A 24,545-nucleotide genomic window follows, 5' to 3' on the forward strand; every position below is an offset into this window, starting at 1 on the left:
AAATGACCAAGGAGTAATTCCTCCGCCCGATGACCATCATGAACTACGTTTTTCCTGTCGATGCCCTTTTAGAGACTTGCGCACAAGAAATGCATGGTTATAGAACTCTTCCATCAATAATACAAGAAGACAAATTAGCAACATGATCACTGCCATGATAAGCTGTTGTTCCAAATCGCATTAACGTCCACGGACGCATTTCCAGTCTCTTTCCAACATTTAACCCGTACTCCCAGCGTATCGCATCACCTAAAAGCAAAATAAGCCCGCTCCAAAGGCTGCCGTTCCGACTCCCATGCTAGCCAATCCGATCTCGTAGTTCTGGATATATGTTAGCAAAATAAGGGTTGTCAAAGCTGGAGAGCAAGACTCACGGCAATAGACCCATCGCATTAACCTTCCAGATACCAAGACCAAGTAATACCAGCTGCATCAACATATAGACGACCTTCACTCCAAGCAGACGCGAATGTGTCGATGGGGTTTCGTACTTGGCGAATGCCGCATTGGTGCCTATCAGACCCTGGATGGGACCCTTAAACAACATAAGGACCATCATAATGCTAAAAATCTGAAGACTGTTGCCGGACATGTACATCATAATGGCATTCATTGGGATCTGCTTAGATGGGGCGATGGCGATCTCCCACGCTTTCTTCATCTTGAGCGCGTCGGTCTCGTCGGGTTTCTTCGTGGTAGATTGTTGCTGCTGTTGCTGGCGCTGGAAAGTACAGTTTATATTAGTATATCCCCATCCATAGGATTGCGATTTGTGGTGGAACTCACCTGCTTGCCTCCCCGACTGCTCGAGAAGCCTGGCGGGTCCGGGATGCTAGATGCGGCCTTTGAGGGGCGTGGCATAGGGGAGTTTAACGAAACAACCCATTGCGGAGGAGGAGGGGGTGGTAGACGAGCTTCCGACATAATTAAGAGATGATAAACGTGGTGTGGGGGGAGATGATCTTAGAAGAATCGAATGACTGGGGAAGAAGGAAAGTTGCTTGGGGGGTAGGGAGGTTCCCTCCGCAGTGGCTACTCGCCGCCTTCAATTCTCCGTTCTCTCTTCTCCCTCCCTCTCTCTCTTTTTATTTCCTACGTTAATCCTCTAATTCTTTATTGTCTGAGAAAACGACGATGCCCAATCGCTAATTCAATTTGTTTCCGAGTATCCCGAATGCGCCACAAGTGAACACGTCCTTGGTCTCACCCTTTTCCTCAAAACTCCCCGACAGCCCGGACCCTTTGGACTCAATTTCGCGCTTTACCTTTACTTTCATCTTGTCATTGACGATCCTGGAACCAATCTCGCCTGTAATTGATCGCACGGCCGTCAGATACGAAAGCTTGCCGAAGTTCGCATTCCAAGAAATCGCGCCTAGCGGTGCCTAATCGCTATTCGTCCATACCGCAGCCATGAGTTCTGGAGGAGATGCGAAGTTATTCGCCAGGGTACGTTAGCTTGCCCAGCCTGTTCTCTGATTGCATGATCTTTTCCACATCGCATCATCGCTGTTCTCCCCTCTTCCCCGCATTCTACTTCCATGCATTCACTTCCCCTCGCTTTGATGAGCTCTGTACTCGTGCCTTCGTGCATCTTGCTTGGTTCCCTTGCATTCAGCATCAGCCATTTGCTTTACTCCTACATCACCTCCAAAAAACCACATAATACCTGCCCTCATGTTCATCGGTATTGCTCCTTACCCTTCGTTCTATGGCTCACGTTTGCGAAATACACAGGGCAAGGTTGCCGAGCTACGACAAGAGCTCAATAGCGGCGGCAAGAAAGACAAGAACTATTCCGCCAAAAAGATTGCACTCAAGAAGATCGTCGCTAATATGACCATGAGCAACAACGACATGGTTGCACTGTTTCCGGATGTTATTGGTTGTATGAATCTGCCGAGCCTGGAGATCAAGAAGATGTATGTCCAAACCCTCTACTCAGTTATGATGATTATGGCGTGCCATGTGGAGTAGAGCTCGCTTGCTAATACGTTGTATAGGTGCTTCTTATTCCTGGTCAACTACTCGAGAATGAAACCAGAGGTCGCATTGAAGGCGCTGCCTATATTGGTTGATGTATGGCCCCGCTGTTACGAAAGAAGGTCCGAGTTGCGCTGATTTTGCTTTATAGGATATGGGAGATAACAACCCACTTGTGCGCGCGCTTGCATTGCGAACCATCTCATATGTGCATGTTCGCGAATTTGTCGAATCGACATTCCAACCTGTCAAGCGCCTGATGCAAGACAATGATCCATATGTCCGCAAGACGGCAGCCTTCTGCGTTGCAAAGCTCTATGAGCACGATAAAAAGATGGTTGAGAACTCAGATCTGATCGACAGGCTCAACCGCATGTTGAAGGATGAGAACCCGACTGTTGTTTCTAGCGTCTTAGCTTCATTGGTGGATATTTGGGGCCGCAGTGAATCGATCTCACTCACTATCGACTATGTTAGTGCCTCGAAATTGGTTTCGATTCTGGCGGACTGCTCTGAGTAAGAATCTTCCGTTCCATATCTGAGGACTTTTGTGTTAACAGTTTAAACAGGTGGGGTCAAACCTACATCCTTGAGGCATTAATGGCATATGTGCCCCAGGACTCTGCGGAGGCGCTTCTACTGGCAGAGCGAGTTGCCCCGCGACTGTCACATTCAAACTCCGCCGTCGTCCTAACCTCATGCCGTGTCATCCTTTATCTGATGAACTACATTCCGAGTGAAAAGCACATCACCTCTTTATGCAAGAAGTTATCTCCACCCCTCGTCACATTGCTTTCCAAGCCCCCCGAGGTCCAATATCTGGCACTGCGCAATGCTATCTTAATTCTTCAGAAGAGACCGGAGGTCTTGCGGAATGACATCCGAGTGTTCTTCTGCAATTACAACGACCCAATTTACGTCAAAGTCACCAAGCTGGAATTGATGTTCATGCTAACCACAAAAGAGAACATCCCGATCGTATTGGCGGAGCTCCGAGAGTAAGAACTTCTCAGATTGATCGTATTAAGCGCAAACTGACCTCCTTCGCAGATATGCCACTGAAATTGACGTTCACTTTGTGCGCAAGGCCGTCCGGGCCATTGGCAAATTGGCAATCAAGATTGAATCTGCCGCAAAGCAGTGTATCGAGACGCTCTTGGAGCTGGTCGATGCCAAGATCCCATACATTGTCCAAGAGGCAACAGTGGTGATTCGCAACATCTTCCGCAAATACCCCAACCAGTATGAAAGTATAATCAGTCATGTTATCCGAAACATCGACGATCTGGATGAACCTGAGGCCAAGGCAGCCGTCATTTGGATCATTGGCCAGTATGCAGACCGCATCGATAACTCAGATGGTCTCCTTCAAGATTACTTATCCACATTCCACGACGAAACGGTCGAGGTGCAGCTGGCCCTGCTCACGGCTACCGTCAAACTTTTCATCCAACGCCCCACTAAGGGCCAGAAGCTCGTACCACAAGTACTGAAATGGTGCACTGAAGAAACAGACGACCCTGATCTTCGTGACCGTGGTTACATGTACTGGCGCTTGCTGTCAACGGACCCAGCAACCGCCAAGCAGGTTGTGATGGGCCAAAAGCCCCCAATCACAGCCGAGAGTGAAAAGCTAGACCCACGCACTCTGGAGGAACTGTGTCTGAACGTCGGAACTCTAGCCACCGTCTACCTCAAGCCCATCCACCAAGTCTTCCGTGCTGCCCGTCCTCGGCGTCTCCTACCCAGTCCAGCCTTGCAACGTTCCCAAATCGATGACGGAACAGGTAACATGCTCGAATACAACCCTCCCTCAGCAAACATGGCCGCCGCCTCAACCAGTAATAGCGGTCTAGCCACAATCATCACTACAGGTGATCCCGTCACGCCAATGTACAATGGGCCACCTCCTCTTCTTCCTGTCGCGCCGGGCGTCAACCCCGCAACCACAGGCCCCAGCAACATGAACGAGGCAGCAGATGCAGCAGATGCTTACTTCAGTGGTATCGGCTCTCAACAAATGGCCTCGATGGATCTTGATGGTGCCGGTGGTGGAGGTGCGCCTCAGACACAGTACGTTGTGACTCAAAATCAGCAGCAGGGATATCAGCCACAACTGGCTGGTGGAGCTGCAACGGGAGAGCTATTATTGTTATAATTCAGTCTAGAGAGAGATGTTCTTGTACATGTAGATAGAAGGCGTTTCTCATGCGGCCAGCGCCTAGTAATTACCAAATATTTTCATTTCAGAAATTCAAGTTTCTAGGGTTTCTTTCATCCACTCCCAAAATGACAAAAATCCTATCCTAGAGCAACTCCAGATGTTGCTTCCATGGAAAATTTGAAATATGTAGAGTATTTCTCGTTGATTTAAATGCTTTCATCAAGTAACTGTTTTTCTTCTACCTGACACAAATACTCTCCATGCTGTGTTAACTATCTGCCTTCAAAGAAGCAGCAACAGCAGACCAGGGTGACACATGAAACAGCGGACGCCCACCAAAGAAATCGCAATAATCCAACTTGGATTTGATTTTGAACGGACCAGGAAGCCTTGAACTTCCATGATCTATGAACGGGGGAACACTCGAAAAATAAAAAAAGGAAAACAAACAGAAACATGAAACATGAAGGGGAGGGGAAAGGGGGAAAGGGGATGAGAGCAATGAGTATAATATGGAAAATAAAAAACAAAGTAGGCAGAGAAAAAGAAAGAAAATTCATCTCAAGTCATGTCCGTTCCTCTTCTAAGCAGAAGACTCCCACCACTCTTCGCTTTTTTTCTTTTCAACTCTCTCGACACACTTATGAAACACAGGCCTCGCCTAGTAGACGCGAGCGAGGTTGCGCAGGTACCAGTCGACCAGACGGCGGCCGGCCTTGGTCTCACTGACGTGGATCAGGTCGTTCTCAAGGGCGTAGTCGAGATCGTTGGCGATAGCAGGCTCGCCATCCAGGAGACCACCGTCGACCCAGCGGATCTGGCGACTGCGCTGCTTGTTAACGAGCAGCCACGAGCGGAGCTGCTCGGGGGACACCTCGAGGAAACCTGCAAGCTTCTTGAGGTCCATGGTGGTGTAGAGCTTGAGGTAAGAGCGGATGGTGGGGTTGAACAGGGTGTTCTTGACCTCGTCCATGAAGATGGCGGTGTGGTGGTCGACGGGGTCGACGTTGGAGGCTGGGTTGTCGAAGTCGGGAGGGGTGGGGTTGATGAACTTAGGGCAGGAAGAGCGGAAGAGCTCCTCGAAGACAGGCAGAGCCTCGGGGCCACCCTTCTGCATGCGGTAGAACTGCTCGCCGTACTTCTCACGGACGGCCGAGTGGATGGTGTCATCCAGACGGGTGGGGTGGAGAGCGACACAGATGGCGATCAGGGCGTACATCTGGTCGTTCTTCTTGGCGATGGCTTCGTAGTTGTTGCCACCCTTCTGGAAGTTCTTTGTCCGGGACACATACACGAGAATGTGGCTGAACATGCGGATGGCGTCACCGTAGCGGCGCATCATCATATAGGAGAAGCCCACGTAGTAGTAGGTGGTGAAGTGGGCGGCCATCACGCGGGCGAACATGGCCTTCTTGTTCATCTCGACGTCGTCGAGGATCTTCAGGGCAAGACTGAAGTCACCGAGGAGACAGTGCACGCGCAGCAGTCCGATGATCGAGAAGTAGCCGAGCATCTTGTACAAGGGGCGCGATCCGTACTCGCCGGCGACAGCCATTGGGTCCTCTCCGCGCTTGGTGGCGTTCAATTGCTCGCTGATCTGCGAGCGCTGAATGAGAGAGTAGAGCACGTTCAGCACTGAGTAGCAGCCCCATGTGTTCGGGTTCTCGCGGAGCAGCTGGCTCTCCTCCTCGTTGGATCCAGTGCGAGCAACGCGGTTGCGGTAACGGCAGAAGGATTCGAATTGGTAGATGAACTCATCAATAACTTCCCAAGCCCAGTAGTACTGATTGTAGAGAAAAAAAAACATCGTTAGTTTTCTGTATTGCGTTTTGAGGGATGAATCAACCTGTTGATTTTCTGAATGCCAAGCTTTTACTTTTCATTCATGGCATTCAACAATCGGTCGGCGGAGACGGGGATACCTACGTTAGGAACTTCCAAGTCCACGGGGCCATCGGAGTTCAGGATATAGTGGAAGAGACTGCAGTAGTTGTCGTAGCTAGCGAATTTGGTCTCGAGAGTAGCCTGGTATTCCAGCGGGGTGGCGGCGGCGGCCAACTGGGCCTGGAGGTCCTGAGTCTGCGATGCACCGTGGGACAAAGTCTGGTCCAGCTCGCTCATTCCATCGTCGTAGTTGACCTGCTCGCGGTAGTCGTTGGCCATAGCCTCCTCCTCATTATCGGACTCATCGTTCAAGTTGGGGCGCGCATTGGCGCGGTCTTCGTAGGACATGTTGAGTGGGAGGGGGAAGAAAAGAGATAAAAATGCAGCAAGAGGCCGAGATGAAACGGCAGTGAGAAAACGGAAGGGGCGAGGTGGGGAGAGGGGGGGTATAGCGTCGGCGTGTGCGATTTGCCAAAGAAGTCGAATTTTGAGGGTTTTCGCTTGGGTGTTTGTGCTTATCTTATCTGCGCATAAAGTATGGAAGATGACTCAGCTATGCCAATATCTAAGGTTTGTGCATGGTGCACTCAGTACAGTGTAAGTACCTGGTACAGAAAGCATCACCTGTTTTGGCTAGAAATCCTTGTACTGTCTACTTCTACACCGAGTATAATTTCAACATTGCTATAGCTTCACAACCACCTACATACTTAAGTACCTACACGTGTAAGTAGAAATTTGATAAGTAGTATGAAGTAGTAAGTAAATTTTCTTGAATGTACAACATGCTAGTCGAAGGGGGCCTAGACATTCTGAACGGACTTGATATAAAAAGTGATACTGTATACTTAACTCTCTCTCTCTCTACTTCCAACACATGTTTGAAGGCTATCTCGGTGGACTAGCTCTACTTAAATACTTAAACTATGTGTCTACATTTATCTACCTATTTCCCTCAAGTAAAGTGTATGGCAATTACAAATATAAAAGCCTAACAGACAGACGTAATAGGGCCCAACGGTGCCACAGCAGACAGAGGCCGGTTGGCTTTAGCATATTACCAAGTCAGTTCAACTCAGTAACCAATTTTGTACTTTCTAAAAGAATTCTGTAAAGTCCAGCTCTAGGTAAAAACAGGATTTCTCGAGTATGTGATTTCATTAACTCGGTAGATGTGAGATATGTAAGGAGACACTTCCGGTGGATCAGAGGCCAGCAACTGGTTGGCTGTCATCGGCCAACACTCTTCTGCAGGTGACAGCCCCTTCCCTCCCCCTCAGTCACCGTCGGCACCTCTTTTCCCCTTTTTTTTCACACAAACCACAGACAGTGATACTGCACATCATCATCTCTGGACCGGAGTGCCAGGAAGGCAGAGATTTCACTAGCCATCACCGAAGAGTTAGGTAGGCCAGTTCAAATTTTTACTCTGCCATGACGGTTTTATAGGATATTGTAGCTTTTTCTCAACACCCTCGTTTCAGCCTTACCGTCGTAACACTTCCACTCCGCATCTCAACCTTTGTTTCACCCAAGTCTGCAGCAGGATGAAACTGTTTTCCAGTATCTTTCATCTGGTAGCAGCATATATGGATTCGTACAGCCAAAAACACAGGCGCCATGCTAATTTTCAGGGTTCAAGACTCCTCCACTGTTCCGGATCATCGAAGATTGCAATAGCCTCAGGTGGCAGTTGCACGCTTAGGTGCAGCGCGTTCTTCCTGATCTCATGAATCACGTCGGCTGTTTGTTTGAACCTGTAACTAAGAGCGGCTCCAAACCGACAGAGCTCAGCAAACGCCTGTCTTGATTCGTCACTTTCTTCCAACTCACGAACCAAGACCCGGAGACCGGTCTGTACGGCGTCGACTACCTGGCTGGGTATATGCTTGAGGCCATACGACTGACGGTAGATGCGAAGACATTGCGCTGTTTCCTTGGCGGACTCAACCTGATAGTACCGGGCATCTCGAACAGATTCTGGCTGATGAGGGTCTTTCAACATCTCAAACAGATATATGATAGCGTGGAGACATTTGATTCTTCACGCGGTATCAGCACAGAAACAAAGTTGGGGTGCATGCAATAGGAAGCGAAGATAGTCATGCTTACCGCAAGAGAAGGACTTGTGGGACCGAATTTCGTTGTATCTCGGGCACACTTGGCCAGCGTCGCAGCCAAGAATTCAAACGATCGAATGGGTCTTGAGCTTTGTTCCACAACTCCTTAAAACTTGCACCCCGAATTTTGTCAGAAACGAGCTTCTGGACATCAACTAAGATTATGTTGACCTCAGCCAGTCCATCCCTAACTTGAGGCAGGCAGGCTGGCTTTTTATCATATGTGATATTATTTGAGCGAGGGTATGGGGTCCAGTCAAGGTCTTCGTTGCCACACAGCTTGACATTGGATGTGGGATATGCTGAGGGAGCAATCTTCTGCAGCTCAATTGACATTTGTCTGCACCAGTTGATTAGACATTGCTCGTTTCTGCGGGGATGGGAGCGCTTACGAGCTCATGCTGAAGACACCCCAGGCAGTGATCGTGCGAACCCGTTCCATCTCCGGCAGCATCTTTTTCGACACCGCTGGAATATCAAACAGTCCTATATCCCGTGCTAGCTGAACTGCTTGGCAAAGCATCATCCAGCTTTTTTGGACTCGTCCTTGGCATGTAAATCTGCAAGAAATCAATATCGTGAACATGACTCGTTTGCCACAAATCAGTGGGCAACATACACACAACACATCATGAGGAGGGCTTGAATGTTAGTCAGGTCGTGGCCATCATCTTCGACTTCCCATAATCTTTGTGCCTCATGAAAAAAGTTCTGGCCCCGCGAGAACACGTTCTCAGGGGTGGAAAGAACATCAGGACTATCAGAATAGGCCTATATCGGGGTTAGCTAATGGTTTCGCAAAGGGGTACATTTACGGGATTTATACGCTGGCCATGGACAATATGCTATTGACAAGAAGGGGTGTGCAGAACTCTGATCTTCGATCCCCGAGTTTCATATGTTCGAGGAAGATCCGTTGATCAAGGAACTGCGAGCATGGGTGGTCCCAGGTAAAGTAGAGCGAGACTAGGTGTGAAACCAAATAATTATCATCTGTGACCTTTGTCCACGGCTCTGCCGGCACCTCAAAGAGAGGTATGTCACAAAGGCTCTCCAGAGTGACACGAGCATAAGGGCTAACGGTTGGCCACTGCGAAGGTTTCATGTTTGGGATCTCATCCGGTGTGATAGGAGCACAAGGGCTTGCTGTTGGCCAGTGCGGAGGTTCCATGTTTGTGTTCTCATCCGGTGTGACAGGAGCATAAGGGCTAGCTGTTGGCCACTGCGGAGGCTTCATGTTTGGAATCTCATCTGGCGTGACAGGAGCATAAGGGCTAGCTGTTGGCCACTGCGGAGGCTTCATGTTTGGAATCTCATCTGGCGTGACAGGAGCATAAGGGGTAACTGTTGGCCACTGTGGAGGTTTCATGCTTGGGATCTCATCTGGTGTGACGGGAGAATAAGGGCTAAATGTTGGCCACTGTGGAGGTTTCATGTTTGGGATCTCATCCGGCGTGACAGGAGCATAAGGGGTAACTGTTGGCCACTGTGGAGGTTTCATGCTTGGGATCTCATCTGGTGTGACGGGAGAATAAGGGCTAAATGTTGGCCACTGTGGAGGTTTCATGTTTGGAATCTCATCCGGCGAGCTTGCTATATCCCCAGTGTCTGACGGCCGTCTCACTCCATTGCCCAAAGTTTCTATGGGATGCTCCACATAGTCTAAACCCACTGATTTACTGGCTTCCAACAGTTCTTGGAGGTTTCCGAAGGTCGTGACTAGGCATCCGACAGCATGGGCGATGTCTTGTAACGGAGCCTTTTTCCGGATCAAATCCACCGCTTTGTCAAACTGGAGTTGGTCATCCGACGCGAGGGTACTCAACAAAGACTCTAGTAGATCTTTGTGGTTTGTGAGCTCCTGGATCGTCCGCTTGACAGCAACCTTTCGTCTGAGGTCTCGAGTTGGATCAAAGTAACATGCGGTACCGGCGTTTCGACAAGCTTTACATGGGGCTTCTGGTCCGGAACACTATATCGATCAGATTGCAACAATTAGGCATTTTGTTCCAAATTTTTCAGACAAGGCGGAGAGGGAGAAACGGAAAGGAAAAGCAGGGATCAACTGTGGCGCCGACTCACCTTCCTCTTTGCATGTTTACATGCTAGGCAAGCTGTGGAATTCTTCTTTGGCCTACTGACAGCAGTCGAGGTCTGCGGAGCGAACATGCGCGTCGGCCCCGGAGCCAACGCGGGAAATTGTTTCATGTTCTCATGGGGGCTTATCTTCATTTTCAAAAGATCAGCCTCGTGGCGTATGATCTCCCAAAGGAATGCCTCGGATTTGTTGGCCGAAATATACCACGATTGAAGCTTCCGTGGCAATGGTAATTTTATGAAGCAACGATTGGTAGGAACTGATTTTTGGGACAGTGCAGGAAAAACGATCCTCTATACAAGACTAAGGCACGGTCCTAACGCTTCCTCTTATGGGCCATCGAAATCGACGTCTCCAACGTCTCACCAGCACGATGTCAGGAAGGGGGTAAGTGTCATGTCGCAATGATATGGGCGTCACGGTGCGGTGCGTTATTTACGCATGAAGGTGGGACACAACTAAAAGAAACTATTCTGGAATCGGTCAAAGTGACCAAATTCCACCTGCAGGTGACAATATCCCAAAAGTGACGGGGGGGGGGCGCGTTGGCAAACAGAAGGGGAGGTTTGACGCCCGTCACACAGCCGGGGGTAACCCGGTAGGCCAAGCTCGAATTTAGCAATGATTGGAGGGCTAGAGAATTCAACAACCTGTCAATATAAGCCGATGATATGCAGCAGATGGGTGAAGGGTGGGTGGGGAGGGATCAAGTTGAGACTAGCTTAAGAGATGTCAAGAGATTTGGGGGAGATCGAGGACAACCCGAATATGGAAACCTTAGCAGCTTGACCTAACTTTTCGAAAAAATGAGATACCAAATCCCAAAAAAAAGAAGCCAAGGGCGAACTAAAAAAAAAAAAAAGGAATGAGAAAAAAAGGAAGGAAAAAAAAGACTATGGGAAAAGAAATAGAAATAAAATATATAATAAAAAGGGCGACATCCACCCTCGACCTGTAGGGATGTATCAATACCGGAGGAGCACTAAAGAGGCACTTAGGGCCTCGGTACTTTCTCGGAATACATGCCTTAATTGGAACTCGGGGGATTCTTTGATTATCAACTTTGTTCACTATTGTTTGTCTGGTTTACTCGGGTTATTATATTGCCAGATTGTTGACCTTGTATAGGAAACTCATATGTCAATCACATCTCCCGACCTCCATAACCTCCGCCCTTCTAACCACATTTCACCTTTTTTTTCTCTCTCTCTCTGAGATAACATGTTACAAGGGAACCCCCACCCATGTCAATATTTTATCCTGGGAAGCATTTGTGGGGAATATCGCCCGGTTTCCTAATCCGCCACGCTCACACCACCTACAGCCTTCTCTCTAGGATGAAATCTGGATTTCAACCTAGACGGGAGCCTGGAAAAATAATCCAAACGGCAGGATTCGCAATCTCAAGCCAGAAAATCCAGCACACCGGTTGATGGGACGCCCACGAGATGTGCTGCTAAAACAATGTGATATGGAGTATGTACTCCGTACTATGTAGGATCCACTCACTCCGTACGGAGTACAGAGTAAGGAGTACGGAAGAAAGATCTTCGAACCTTGTCCCGTCCCAAAGTCTTTTCCGCTGTGGATCGAATCGGAATTTGCAACCAGGGGGGAAGAAGATGCATCCCGATTGATCCTCCACCTCACCGGATCTACAGATCCTCAAATGTTATTCTTACCTAGGTAATTATATATTATTATCTTGATACTTGCTATATCCTCCATCTAATCCCTATACTCGTTTGCCGGAGATTTGCTCTTCCCCAACCCAATTTTTACTTGATACATCCCCCATCCCACATAGCTTCTTCCCACGCTTTTCATTGGTGGTTAAAACAACAGCCAATCGGAACCAGAGAAAATTCATTTTCTTTCTTGGCATTCTGTCAGTTTTTCTGAACATCAAGCAACTGGCCTGATTTGCATTCTCGCCGGCAACACTGCACTAAGGGGGGTGTTGCCAGCCACAGCCACCTGGGAGCCTGGGCAACATTTGAAGATTTGAATATCTATATTACTACCCCATACTCCGTAGATATACATCGTATCTTATCTATTGTGTATCCAGCACTACTAACTTGCCGTGGGATTACTTTTCCGAAGGACTCTCCGTATGATAGTCCGGCACTATCTATGCAGATTCTCGGGCTGTCCCAATTAATCTTACAATCGTATAATCTCTTATATTGATAGTGAGTTCCGCGGAGAAAGTTGATTTGTCCTCCCAAAACAAAGAAAAAAAAAAAAAAAAAAGAAACTAAAATTAAAGGAAAGCAAACTTAATGGCCCTTAGCTTAAATGGACTATACATGCTAGCATCGTGTACTCCGTACAGCCGCTTACGCGCCCGTAAACTGAAATTCGAGATAACGCCTGGTCTTAGGCTGTCATTCCTTAACACCCTATTGCTTGAGGTTGTTGGAAACCTAAAAACCATACACGTACTTCGCCCCCTCGTGACAAGTTCCAGCCCTCCTTCGATGCCCAGGATTAGGAGCCAATGAGACTGACTGTGCAGCTGAGATCCCCCTCTTTTCTCTTCCCGTGTGTTAGGCGCATTTCACTTCCCAACAACTGTTTCCCTACCCCTGCGACGCAAAGTACAGTACGGAGTAGATGAAGGTGTAAATTGTCTACAATGTAACATGAGCTACGAATCTCTATCACCTGCATGTGTGATGAAAGTGCCCCCTCGCCTTCATAGGAGAAGACTCCTGCCAAAAACAGAATTAGCGTGAAGCAAGACAATAAAACTGCAGTTATCCTATAGTTTCGGCTGATATGCTCGGTAGTTTCGATTTGAATATTCGACACCAGACCACTTTCGAATCGAATTGCATGTGCTTATCAATATTTGGTTGGATCTGCCTGCCTTTTCCCTTTTTATTCCCAATACAATTTGTACTTTGTACGGGAGTTATACAAATTTTATGTTGTCTGGACAAGAGTGGATGTTCATTTAATTCTCAATGATCCGGAAAAAACAGCCAGATGTTTTTGGTTGGCCGGACATATTCACCGTTAGTGGTTCCAAGGTTCCATGGTTGCCCACTCCCCCCCCGGCTTTTTCAAGGTTTACTAAATTTACCTACAACATAGTAACTAGGTATAACATAGGTATAACTCACTCCAATGACAACGGAATTTGCAGTTTCAACACATATATTTATATGGATGTACTTGCTAATAACAGATCTGAAGTACATATAAGCCTTCCATTTAACTTTTATATCTTAAGAGTTCCTTTTTTTTTTTTTTTTTTTTTACTTTCAGAGAACCACAGCCCGTTGATGCATTGCAGCTGTAGCGGGGTATTTAATTATTTAAGTATTTAAGTATTTTTTTAATTTAAAATACTCAAGCTTACCAAGATCTTTCTCATTATTTGCTTTTCTATTCGACCCAATAAACCCAACTCTTGCATATCTCCAGATATTGGTTTCTGACACCTGCCATTCTACTCCTCCGTACAACATACGCAAGCCATGTTTGCTCTTTTCCTTTCTTTTTTTCTATCTTTTTTATGACCATCGATAATCTTTAGGCTAAGACCAGGTGCAAGTAATACGAGTCAAACAATAGTTCGCTGATCATATACATCATATTATTACATTCCATCTTTGAACTTTGATTTCTCTCACAAACCCCTTGATTCTAACCTGGTCAGTTCTGTATTCAATCATCGGATACCAAAAAGCGATGCTTGCGGCATACGCACATGTCAGTATCCATTCTGCATTATTGGCTTGAGATCTATCACATATCAAGGAAGTACCATCCTGGAACTTGCTAGATCACGCCTTTGCGAGTATACCTCGTGGTGAGTGATAACTACCGACCAATCGGCCGAACAGCAGTCTCGGCCATATCACGGTTCTTGGCAAATGTACAAAGCATTATTCCCTTTTTGTGGTATCTTGTCCAAAATCGATAGCCTGTAGCCATGGCTTAATCGTGTCAAGCCCATTCACACCTACTGGCATTGGCGTGCCCAGGCGGATAACAAATTCTCAGATCATAAACTGTAAAATTAAGATGAATGAATAGATACTTAGTTACGTAATGCATTCTGTTATTTGCAGCAACCACTTTCAAGTAGAACAAGCACATCAATTTAAAAATGGACTAGATAGATACATGTTGATAGATGCTTCCGGAGGCAAGACGATCGATATCTTACAGCTGCCAATCCACCCACCGAACGGCAGAGTTGCTTCAATTTATCAATTCATCAATTCAGGCTATTCCGCCCTTAACCCCGCCTCCGAATATCGCAATGTACTCGGGGGTCATTTCTCTTCTTGCTTTTGCCGCCTTCGCAAAAAGCGTAGGAGCGCTCGCATGTCGAGAACACCAAGTCCATCCGGAATAACAGGGGAAAGTTCAGTAGATCCACCATCCTTCGTGCTCAGGATACCATAAATGCTGAATCTTACTTACATCGCTGGTGGTACCAATGGCCCTCAACTTGATTGCGACGGCGCTCAATCCCGCCTCGTCCGCTACCTATCCCATGTCGGGAATGAATAGGAGGAGAGCGGTGGCGAATAGGAGAATGGTCTCCTCAACCTGCTTTTGTGATACTTCTCCTTGATCTTCTCAACACTCCTCATACTGGTAATCGAGTTCGATATATAAGGGTCTGTCACTACATGAGAAGAAGCTGCCGCAGCTAATGAAGCCACCTGACTTAAGGTATCAAAGTATGTTAACAAGCTAATTTTAACTTTTCATCTTGACAAGATACCTTAGCACATATATATACTATTGGAGATTCTTGACATAGGATGAATGAGTACAAGAAGGTAGTTATATAAGAAATATCAAAAGAGAGACGCCTAAGAATGAATAATCTTGACCAGAGTGTATAAAAGTGGTCTTCGACGCGGCTCTTGAAATGAAAGAATAGAAAAAAGACCTTGATTGTTTGGTGATAAAACCCAGGGAATCAGCCCTGATATGTGCTTCGGTACCAGGTACCAGGTAGACATTTTGGGACTCGAAAATAAAAAGGGACCACTTCGAACCAGCCCGGCGTTGGCTGTCTTAATAGAGGTGTCGAGAGACGGATGACTTGCGACTTACAGGAAGCAAAAACGTCGGTTAACACCGCGGAGACAGATGCTAGCAGAGACCCAATGGAATTCAAAGATTTCGTTGACGATCGGTCTATGAGCGAGGATGGCCACAGGCTGAATATTCAGGCAGCGAAAGATGCCAAAAGGAAAACCCCAGGAGGTTGTTCAGCAAAGGTCTTGTATATATCATGTACATTAGGCATCAACTTGCTGAAACTTCCAAATTTGAAATCTCATCTAGCACGTTCCTAGCAGCCCATACGCATGATCACAACCAGGCTTTTGCTGTTGGTCTCGTTGAATACGAGGGGTGACACGGATATATTCTCCTGACTCAACTACAGTTCATGGGCATACGAACTCTGGGGTTGGAGATTCTTCGGGAATTGGGAATTTAGAATGAGGCTGGGATTCGGTGAAATTACCAGTGGTCCTTTAGGAGGTTAATATTTTAAATGAAAAGAATGATCTTATTTGCTCTTTGGGGAATGTACAGCTTGGTGCAGGGGCCATCGTGGATAGAGTTTAATGGATAGGATATATGTACGGAGTAGGTTGTTAAGATTGAATTGGAAATATGAGAAGAAAGAACCTTGGAAATTACTGCTTTGTATGTAGATATAGGTCAAGTAGGGATGGGGGAATGGTCCTTCTTTACCTTGGTTTTAATGGAACTAGCGGGTTATATATATGCGTGTTGTGTTATAACTATATAATGTGTAAAAAGGTTGATAATATCCAATATCCAATGTGCTATGTGATATCTATGTCATTCAGCATTCAGCTACTTTATACGTGATCGTTGTCGGCGATTCCAATTATACAGCTACTTGATCATTGCGGCAGTTGGTAGAGTTTCAAGATGAGTGGTTGTTTTTATGTTCGCCATGCCGGAAATACCATTTAGCTCTCATGATTGGTGTAGATCAGGTATAAAAATATCACATCTGCTAAGATATTCAATGATGTCTTATTTTGCCGTGCTTGGTCACTTGCATATAATTAATACACATATGTATTCCGTAGAAGGGAATATGCCAGTTGTGTACTATCCAAACCGAAGCTTTTGAAGGATGCAAGTGCAAGGATTATGCAGACTAAAGTGCCAAGACTTTGAGTATAGTAGTCACACAAATCAACAAGTTTTGTCGTAAGCATATGAAATGAAATCCTAGAACATCAATTTTGAAAGGCTATGTTGTATACAATATTGTAAATCAATTAGATCGATATCACCGCGGCTACCCTCGGAGATGGCAAAGGTGGGCCTCCAGATATAGCCAGTATAAGACCCCTCATAGAATGCTCATAGTAGTAGAGCGCAAGGCCAGTTGATTTTACGGAGTGTCAAAATGTCAAAGTGCCAAAGAGATTCAATCCCTTTTCAACATCCGACACAGTTTGAACGTGCATAGAAATGCCTCTGGTGGCAAAATACCCAAGTAGAGATGCGGCGATATCCCCGGGAACCGTTCGGAGTTGAAAACTTTTTTTTCTTTGGACCAAAGACGGTTCCGAGGGGCATTCCAAGGTTCTCCGGGGCAAACCGCTTTCTATAAAGAACAATGGGATTTCTCTTTTGTGGATATTATATTTTAAAAAAGTCTTCATTTTCCCCTTGAGATCATCGGTTGACCGTCTTGTGACTCATAGAACCTCTCCCCCACATACTCAAGGAAAGAATCTTGATTAACCTCAACCATCTTATCATGGGTTCTGTCGCTCCTAACGTTGCCGAGCTGGATGGCTCCAAATTCAACATCACTCGCTCTACCAACCTGCGCGATGTGCCTTTGCCCGGCTCCGCAGAGGAGCTGAGCCATTCCCACTGCACTGACCACATGGTAACCGTGAAATGGACCGCAGACAAGGGCTGGGAGACCCCCGAGGTCAAGCCCTACCAGAACCTCAGCATCCCGCCCACAGCCTCGGTCCTGCACTATGCCACCGAATGTTTTGAGGGAATGAAGGTGTACCGCGGATACGATGGCAAGCTTCGCCTATTCCGCCCCGATTGCAACGGCGAGCGTCTGAACTCCAGCTCGCAGCGCTCCTCGCTGCCCGGGTTTAAGCCCGACGAGGTGAAGAAGCTTGTCGCCAAGCTGCTGCAGATTGACGGTCCTCGTACGTTCCAATATCCTTACTTCCCCAGGCGGCTACTTTCCTACAAGATAAATGAGAGCTATTTACTAATAAATTACCTCTAGGCTGGCTCCCCAACCCCGGTTCGTTCCTCTACATCCGTCCCACCGTTATCGGCAACGGTCCCCACCTGGGAGTCCAAGTGCCCAAGGAAGCCCTCCTCTTCATTATTGCCGTCCCCTGGCCCGACTTCACGAAAATGAAGAAGGACCCTGAAGCCGAGCCCCGCAAGGGTCTTAGACTCTACGCCTCTTCCCCAGATAGCATCCGCGCCTGGCCCGGCGGCTTCGGCTATGCCAAGCTCGGTGCCAACTACGGTCCTTCCCTGCAGGCTCACGGCAAGGCCCAGGCTCTGGGATTCGATCAGATCCTGTGGTTGTTCGGACAGGACCGCCAGGTCACTGAGGCTGGCGCCAGTAACTTCTTCATTATCTGGCATAACACCGAGGGAAAGCTAGAGCTTGTCACTGCTCCTCTTGATAACCAGCTCATTCTGCCTGGTGTTACCCGTCGCAGTGTTCTGGAGCTCGTGCGCGAGCGATTGTCACAGAACTTTGTTGGCAAGCTTGCGCCATTGGAGGCTGTCGAGCGTACTTTGACCATTGATGATATTGAGAAGGCTTCTAAGGAGGGCCGTATTGTTGAGTCCTTCGTTTCCGGCACTGCTGTAAGTTGACGAATTGTCTGTTTCCTTGTTAGAGTTGGTATGCTAACATTTCACCTTTCTAGTACTTCATTACCCCTGTTGCCATGATCCGCAACGAGGACACTGATATCAACACCTTGCCTGTGAACGGCGAGCCTGCTGGGTACGCCGCGCAGATCAAGTCGTGGCTCGAGGCCATTATGTTCGGCAAGGTTGAGCACGACTGGGCTTACACCATCGAGAACGAGGGACAATAGACGGATAAAAGATTCATAGATGGATTTAGATTTAGACTTGCAAGCAGTTTGCTTTTTGGGTTGATGCCTCCTAGGTGGGTTTATGAAGCTTAGCATTTGTGGTCGGTATTTTGGATACTATGATTGGACTGTATATAGATTTTAGACCGCACTCATAGAATATCGGCCTTTTCATTCAATGATTGTCATCTTGGCTATGATTAGATTGTAGGGTGTAATAAGACGCCGGTAAATGCACCTGAGAGCTCGATATCAAAAAGAAATCATCAATTACTTTACATATCTCATGAGTGCGCAGAAACGGAACAGAATTCAATGTCCTCATCTCGCATCTCACATATCAACAATCACCGGGGCATACTCTCCAGTCTCCTCGTCTTCGTCATCCCCATCCCAGTCCATTTCGACCTGTTCACCGTCCTCCAATTGGAGCATACCATGGTGAACAACAGCCCCACGACGGAGCTCCCAGTCATATTCTACCTTCACCCACTCTTCAAGCTTGTCAAGCTCCGACTTGACTTCGGATGCGCTATCGCCAACGAGGTCATCGACCGACTGACGCAGCTTCATGAGTAGATTGCGCAAGAAAGCCCCGCCCCCATCATTATCCATCTCAAACAGCCCACCATCAACATCATCACATCGCTGCAGCTGTAATGACAGTATCCGAAGAACTTCGCTCATAAACGCCTCTCTATCCAGGACTGCACTCCGGGACGTAAGAATGAGCTCAAGAAGCCGCTTCCACTGTTGCAAACAAGAATAGTTCATCAGAGTTAGCACCATGAGGAACGTAAACTGCAGTTCTCCAAGCAATCGATTCCCCCCAGAAGCCTCCCCAGCATACCGATCGATCAAGTCTCCTAGAGCCCAAGACCGGTCCTTAGCAGCTTCAGTCCTTTCGCGCCCGACAGCACCTTCTCTCCACGTCCGCTTCAAATCAACCGGGATGAAACCGAATTCGCGTTCCACTTCGCTTATTTCGAGTTCGGCGGGCGAGTCGACGCCGGGGATATGATCCGCGTCTCGGCTAGCCGTTGAAGCAGACGATAACACCCATCGCGGATGACCGTCCACATCGACCTCCGGATTCCCAATAACGCGCGATAGAAGGCTCGGTGAAATGCGGTCGGTTAGTCCAGACCAATCCCTCCGTCCGTTTCCTTCGGTTTGCGCATCGTCTTCGGTTTGAATGCGAGCTTCGATTTGGGGTTCGGGTTTGTCTTCCTCGTTCTTTTCGCCAGTTTCTGATTCCGTCACGGGCTTGACAAGCATCGAGGGCGCAATCCGGCTGCGATATTTGAATAACCCACCACTCTGCCACACAGAACCTAGATTCGCCTTGTAGCGCATGCTCTCCTGGCGAGCGGTGTCGCTTTCACTGTCCAGCGCTACTAGGGACTCTGTATTCGCGCTCCATTTCCAGATGTAGATCTCTGGAACCAGTGGATTCTGGGTTCCGTTATTGTTTCGGCTTTGCGTGACAAGCGCTGTGTCGTTGCTCCCTTTCCCTGCGGTGGTGATGTCACCGATGTAGAACCATGCGCCGCTGCGTAGGGAGAGGGTCTCTGTTGTGCCGGTGTAAAGGAAGTGCCATCCTGGGGAAAGGTCGCGGATTCCGTGGAAGTTAGGGGTTGATGTGAAGGTTATGAGGTCGATACCGACGAGAGTTTTTGGTGGAAGGTCCGGGAGGAGGATTGTTGGGGTTGGCTGGTGGGTGGACATTGCGCCCGTTTTGTGCGGACCGGAGGGTTTTGGTTTGAGGATTGCGCGTATGTTGGAGCTTTGAGAAGGAGGAAAACTTGGAAATGAGAGTACCTTTTATTGACGGAGGCGAATTTTTTTGGGTTGTTGACAACCGGACTTGGATCTTCTCTACATATATCTGAACATCGTAGAATTAAATTATGTCGTTGCTGAACTGAGTATGCCACCCGACATATAACTCTCTCATTGGTTTATATTGCCAGGCAATAATTTAGATCCACTCTCACTTCACAAGTACTATTGTTGAATACAACATATATAGTTACTTTATATAGTATTTTTTATAAATGAATACTGTTGAGCAACCTGTTACTATATGGGGAGAAAGCAGAGGAAAAATTATTAATTGATTAAACTAGAAATGCAGGGGTTATATACCCTGCTAAAACCATCTAAACATTGCTTAATCTGTAGCAAACATGCATGTAAGCATGGGAGATTGTTCAACAAATCTGAATTGAACCTGAATTGAATCTATAAGGTAAATGCTTCAAGAAGGCAGTAATGAACTAGCCGGTGAGGTAATAACCAATGAGAGAGTTATACTCGTACTAATCTTTTAGATTACAACAAATGTAACAACAATAACAGAACATTTGAATCAACACATCTCTAACTACGAACTGCCAGACCATGTTCCTTCTATCTGTTCCCACGGGAGCTCCTCGCCAGGAGTTGGAAATCCAGATATGCTATAATTAGTACCATTTTACGATTGAACTCAGCAAGAGCTTACAATAATCCAATATATATATAGATCAAGTTGTTGATTTAGCACTACCTAATCCAACATCAAAACCTGAGAGATGATTTTCAGCGTATGAAAAAAATTGAAGACCAGGCGATCAAGGCCGTTCCTCGCGTTTATTCCATCCACAGATGCAGGAGAAGCCCGCAAATAGCCTCCAATCCAGCGAGACAATGACTTGCAAGCGGAAGGGAAAGACCAAGCCGCAAACGCTCACAGACGGCGACCACGGCGACCACCCTTGCGACGAGTAGAGTCGGAGGGGGTGGGGGTGACGTCCTCAATGCGACCGATGCGCATGCCGGAACGGGCAAGGGCACGGAGAGCGGACTGGGCACCGGGACCGGGGGTCTTGGTGCCGTTACCACCAGTGGCACGGATCTTGATGTGGAGGGCGTTGATGCCGAGCTCCTTGCAGCGGACAGCGACGTCCTGAGCGGCCAACATGGCGGCGTAGGGGGGAGGACTCGTCACGGTCAGCCTTGACCTTCATACCACCGGTAACACGGCAGATGGTTTCGCGACCGCTGTAACCAATTGTTAGCCAATGTGATCATTTCTTACGCTCATCTCAACTCCGCTCAATTTAAACTCCAATTGGGTGGTTCGAATGCGCGAGAATTGCAGATAGAGGGCGACTCACGAAAGATCGGTAACGTGAACGAAGGTATCGTTGAAGGAGGCGAAGATGCGGGCAACGCCGAAGACGAGCTTGCCTGTGTAGCTAGTCAGATCTCCTGTTTTTTTCCAACTTCTTCATCTCGAATTTTGTTCAAACATACCATCACCGGCGAGGGGGCCGAGGGAGACGTTCTCCTTAGCGGCAGCGGGGGTCTTGGTCTTGGGGGCCATTGCGACTGTTGTTGGTGGTTAGTGTGGATGGAATATGGAAAGGAAGGAAAAGTTGGATCTGATCCCACCTGGATGTTGAAGAAAAAGTGGGTGTGTGCCCTAGGGAGAATTACGCACTCTGATTGGTTCGTACGTCTCAAGCGAGTTGGATGCCTTAGGCTTAAAATGTCATCTTTGTACGCGGACTTTAGTCGGCCCGGTGGGCGGTGAAGACCTTAGCTCCGCGCAGTATTTAAATTTTTCGTTTGCCCAACATAATTTCTTCCAACATTGCAATTGATCTTCCCAGACTTGAGCAGCTTCCAGTCGGAAATAACCTTAGCGGTTACTACTGTTGTTGGCTCTTAAGGTCACACCTCATTCCTCAGAAGTTCCAGGCGCACTTATCGCGATGGGTCGCACCAAAGAAGATGCCTCGATTGGCATCATCGGTATGGGCGATATGGGCAAAATGTATGCCCAGCGCCTGAGCGATGCAGGATGGAGGTAACTGACCCCCCTATTCGATAATACAACCCCAACATGCTTCAAATGGTAAGCTATCTCTTCTCTCCTCCTTCAACTGCCCTATCCCCTCGAATGATGACATGAGTGCATTTGGCTCGAGTACGGTTTGGCTGGCGCTGTTACACCATTCTGGTTGATGGCTAACCAGCTGGCTGTCGGTGATGTTACACCCACGCTACCTTAATTTTTTTTGTCTGATCCTGTTCAATCTCACCCTATACACCTTCACTTTGCTGTTTGGAAAACATACACTAACAAGTGAAAAGATTTTACAGATTCGCATCAAGCCTACAACTAATCCTTATAGACCTGAAATAACTAACTTTGCATTTTGATATCAAGGATAAACGCGTGTGATAGACCTGAGAATTTTGAATCTTTAAAACAAGAGTTCGCTTCTCAAGTACGTCCCCCGGCTGGGATTATGCCACTCAAAGCTCAAGAGGCTCATTGTATATATAGAAAGGAGTCACCATATTTCCCAATGGACATCTCGTCTCAAGAATTAGCGATTACATTCTGTACAGTGTAGAGGCTGGAGTCATCGACAAGGTCGTGGCGCAGTACGGATTATGTATGTGTCGAACCAGCGCCGCTAGTCTGCTTCTAATCCACGTTCGTTCTGACTCCGATTCAAGCAACCAAGGTCGGGGCGATCGTCGGTGGTCAAACGTCCTGCAAGGCTCCAGAGCTCGCCGCATTCGAAAAACACCTGCCCTCGGATGTAGAGATCGTATCTTGCCATTCGCTACACGGCCCCAAAGTGAATCCGCAAGGCCAACCTCTGGTATGGCCTACCTCGAGCTTGGATTCTATATTTCGTCGGACATGCATTAGTAACGCAGTGATCTAGGTCCTCATCCAACACAGAGCATCGGACGAAAGCCTCAAATTCGTTGAAAATATCCTCTCTTCGTTCGGCTCCAAACATGTCTATCTCACCGGCGAGATGCACGACCGTATCACGGCCGATACACAGGCTGTCACCCATGCTGCTTTCCTGAGCATGGGAACCGCGTGGCAGGCCAACACTCAGTTCCCCTGGGAGCATGGACGATGGGTGGGCGGTATCGAGAATGTCAAGATCAATATCACCTTGCGCATCTACTCGAACAAATGGCACGTTTATGCCGGGCTCGCCATCCTCAACCCAGCGGCGAAGCAGCAAATTCGCCAGTACGCGGAGTCAGTCACTGACTTGTACAAACTGATGATTGGAGGGCAGAGGGAGGAGCTCAAACGTCGGGTGAAGGCAGCAGGTGCGTCGGTTTTCAGACCTGGCTCCGAAGGGCAAGATCTGTTGCTGAAGGACGAGGTACTGGACCGGTTCTCTCTGTCCAATCGGCCGCGTGAGAAGGCGCCGCCGAACAGCCATCTCAGTCTGCTTGCTATTGTTGACTGCTGGTCGAAACTCGGCATTGTCCCTTACGATCATATGATCTGTTCCACGCCGGTATGTACACAGCCATGGTGAGGATATTGTCAGATTCCGGTTATGTTAATATTGGGCAGCTTTTCCGTCTTTGGTTAGGTGTGACTGAATACTTGTTCCGCAACCAGGATCTCCTTGAGGAGGCACTGGATACAGCAATTGATGACAGCACCTTCCGCTCGGATGATTTGGAATTCACGTTTGCTGCAAGGGTATGTTTTGGACAATATCTCCGGCGCCTGCCCGACCCATGCAAGACACGCTAGTTCATGCTAACATGATGCTTTTACCAGGCATGGTCCGACTGCGTTTCTTTCGGTGACTTTGAGTCCTACCGTCACCGGTTCGAGCGCATTGCGGAGTACTTCGCACCCCGTTTCCCTGAAGCTGCCACGCTTGGCAATGAGATGATGAAGACCATCCTGGAGAAGACCACCTCCAACAACTAATGAACCAGTAACGGTATAAGATACCTACATGTAGGTATTCCTGTGGTCCATTTTATCACAAGGTCGGGGAGAACGGGAGGATACCAAGTACTTTTATCAGAATGTATGATTTCGGGATTCCTTCGTAAATTAAATGAAAATCAAATGATATGACCACGTCTTCTTGAATAAGAAAGGATAATCCCGTCAGTAGAAACACTCCATTCTTCATTCTTCACGCATGGTGTGTTGGTAGGGCTCCAGGGCTGGAGCGATAAGATTCCTTAGTCAGCAGTTTGTTTCTCCAGATCTGGTCCAGTCGAGCATCTCGTAGTGGGACAACAAGAGCAGTTTCACGATCACTGCTGGGTTCAAGCTAAAAGTCCGATCACCCTTCTGACAGGTGGACATGGCAACTGTCTCTCTTTGAACA

General features: G+C 47.7%; 8 protein-coding genes across 8 annotated transcripts; 3 read left to right on the forward strand and 5 right to left on the reverse strand.

Annotated features, from left to right (window-relative positions):
• Window positions 1–245: 245 nt before the first annotated feature.
• Window positions 246–924, reverse strand: N7516_006249 (ER membrane protein complex subunit 4; the record flags this gene model as incomplete). The annotated part of the gene is made up of 3 exons (XM_057218969.1): window positions 246–321; window positions 375–721; window positions 787–924. 3 exons carry the CDS (start codon window positions 922–924, stop codon window positions 246–248), a joined length of 561 nt encoding a protein of 186 aa, XP_057073060.1.
• Window positions 925–1,677: 753 nt separating this feature from the next.
• Window positions 1,678–4,141, forward strand: N7516_006250 (putative AP-2 adaptor complex subunit beta; the record flags this gene model as incomplete). Its single annotated transcript, XM_057218970.1, has 5 exons — window positions 1,678–1,922; window positions 2,004–2,079; window positions 2,135–2,499; window positions 2,553–2,981; window positions 3,034–4,141. The coding sequence occupies 5 exons, from the start codon at window positions 1,678–1,680 to the stop codon at window positions 4,139–4,141; spliced, it is 2,223 nt and encodes a 740-aa protein (XP_057073061.1).
• Window positions 4,142–4,808: 667 nt separating this feature from the next.
• On the reverse strand, window positions 4,809–6,379 carry N7516_006251 (putative eukaryotic translation initiation factor 3 subunit EifCl; the record flags this gene model as incomplete). Its single annotated transcript, XM_057218971.1, has 2 exons — window positions 4,809–5,930; window positions 6,074–6,379. The coding sequence occupies 2 exons, from the start codon at window positions 6,377–6,379 to the stop codon at window positions 4,809–4,811; spliced, it is 1,428 nt and encodes a 475-aa protein (XP_057073062.1).
• A 1,282-nt stretch (window positions 6,380–7,661) lies between these two features.
• On the reverse strand, window positions 7,662–10,383 carry N7516_006252 (putative C6 transcription factor; the record flags this gene model as incomplete). The annotated part of the gene is made up of 6 exons (XM_057218972.1): window positions 7,662–8,073; window positions 8,144–8,491; window positions 8,544–8,711; window positions 8,771–8,922; window positions 8,978–10,123; window positions 10,234–10,383. The coding sequence occupies 6 exons, from the start codon at window positions 10,381–10,383 to the stop codon at window positions 7,662–7,664; spliced, it is 2,376 nt and encodes a 791-aa protein (XP_057073063.1).
• A 6,656-nt stretch (window positions 10,384–17,039) lies between these two features.
• On the forward strand, window positions 17,040–18,385 carry N7516_006253 (branched-chain amino acid aminotransferase, cytosolic; the record flags this gene model as incomplete). Its single annotated transcript, XM_057218973.1, has 3 exons — window positions 17,040–17,454; window positions 17,538–18,139; window positions 18,202–18,385. The coding sequence occupies 3 exons, from the start codon at window positions 17,040–17,042 to the stop codon at window positions 18,373–18,375; spliced, it is 1,191 nt and encodes a 396-aa protein (XP_057073064.1). The 3' UTR covers window positions 18,376–18,385.
• Window positions 18,386–18,708: 323 nt separating this feature from the next.
• N7516_006254 (AAR2 splicing factor family protein) lies at window positions 18,709–20,103 on the reverse strand (the record flags this gene model as incomplete). The annotated part of the gene is made up of 1 exon (XM_057218974.1): window positions 18,709–20,103. The coding sequence occupies one exon, from the start codon at window positions 20,101–20,103 to the stop codon at window positions 18,709–18,711; it is 1,395 nt and encodes a 464-aa protein (XP_057073065.1).
• Window positions 20,104–21,106: 1,003 nt separating this feature from the next.
• On the reverse strand, window positions 21,107–21,810 carry N7516_006255 (40S ribosomal protein uS11; the record flags this gene model as incomplete). The annotated part of the gene is given in 4 exon segments (XM_057218975.1): window positions 21,107–21,325; window positions 21,339–21,420; window positions 21,537–21,609; window positions 21,676–21,810. 4 exon segments carry the CDS (start codon window positions 21,743–21,745, stop codon window positions 21,107–21,109), a joined length of 444 nt encoding a protein of 147 aa, XP_057073066.1. The 5' UTR covers window positions 21,746–21,810.
• Window positions 21,811–22,136: 326 nt separating this feature from the next.
• N7516_006256 (prephenate dehydrogenase (NADP(+))) lies at window positions 22,137–24,133 on the forward strand (the record flags this gene model as incomplete). The annotated part of the gene is made up of 7 exons (XM_057218976.1): window positions 22,137–22,231; window positions 22,595–22,655; window positions 22,715–22,826; window positions 22,891–23,039; window positions 23,106–23,705; window positions 23,765–23,896; window positions 23,978–24,133. The coding sequence occupies 7 exons, from the start codon at window positions 22,137–22,139 to the stop codon at window positions 24,131–24,133; spliced, it is 1,305 nt and encodes a 434-aa protein (XP_057073067.1).
• Between the last annotated feature and the right edge of the window lie 412 nt (window positions 24,134–24,545).

The sequence above is a fragment of the Penicillium verrucosum genome (assembly GCF_028828655.1).
Source record: "Penicillium verrucosum strain IBT 35672 chromosome Unknown utg000002l_segment0_segment0, whole genome shotgun sequence".
In the NCBI taxonomy this organism is placed as follows: domain Eukaryota; kingdom Fungi; phylum Ascomycota; class Eurotiomycetes; order Eurotiales; family Aspergillaceae; genus Penicillium; species Penicillium verrucosum.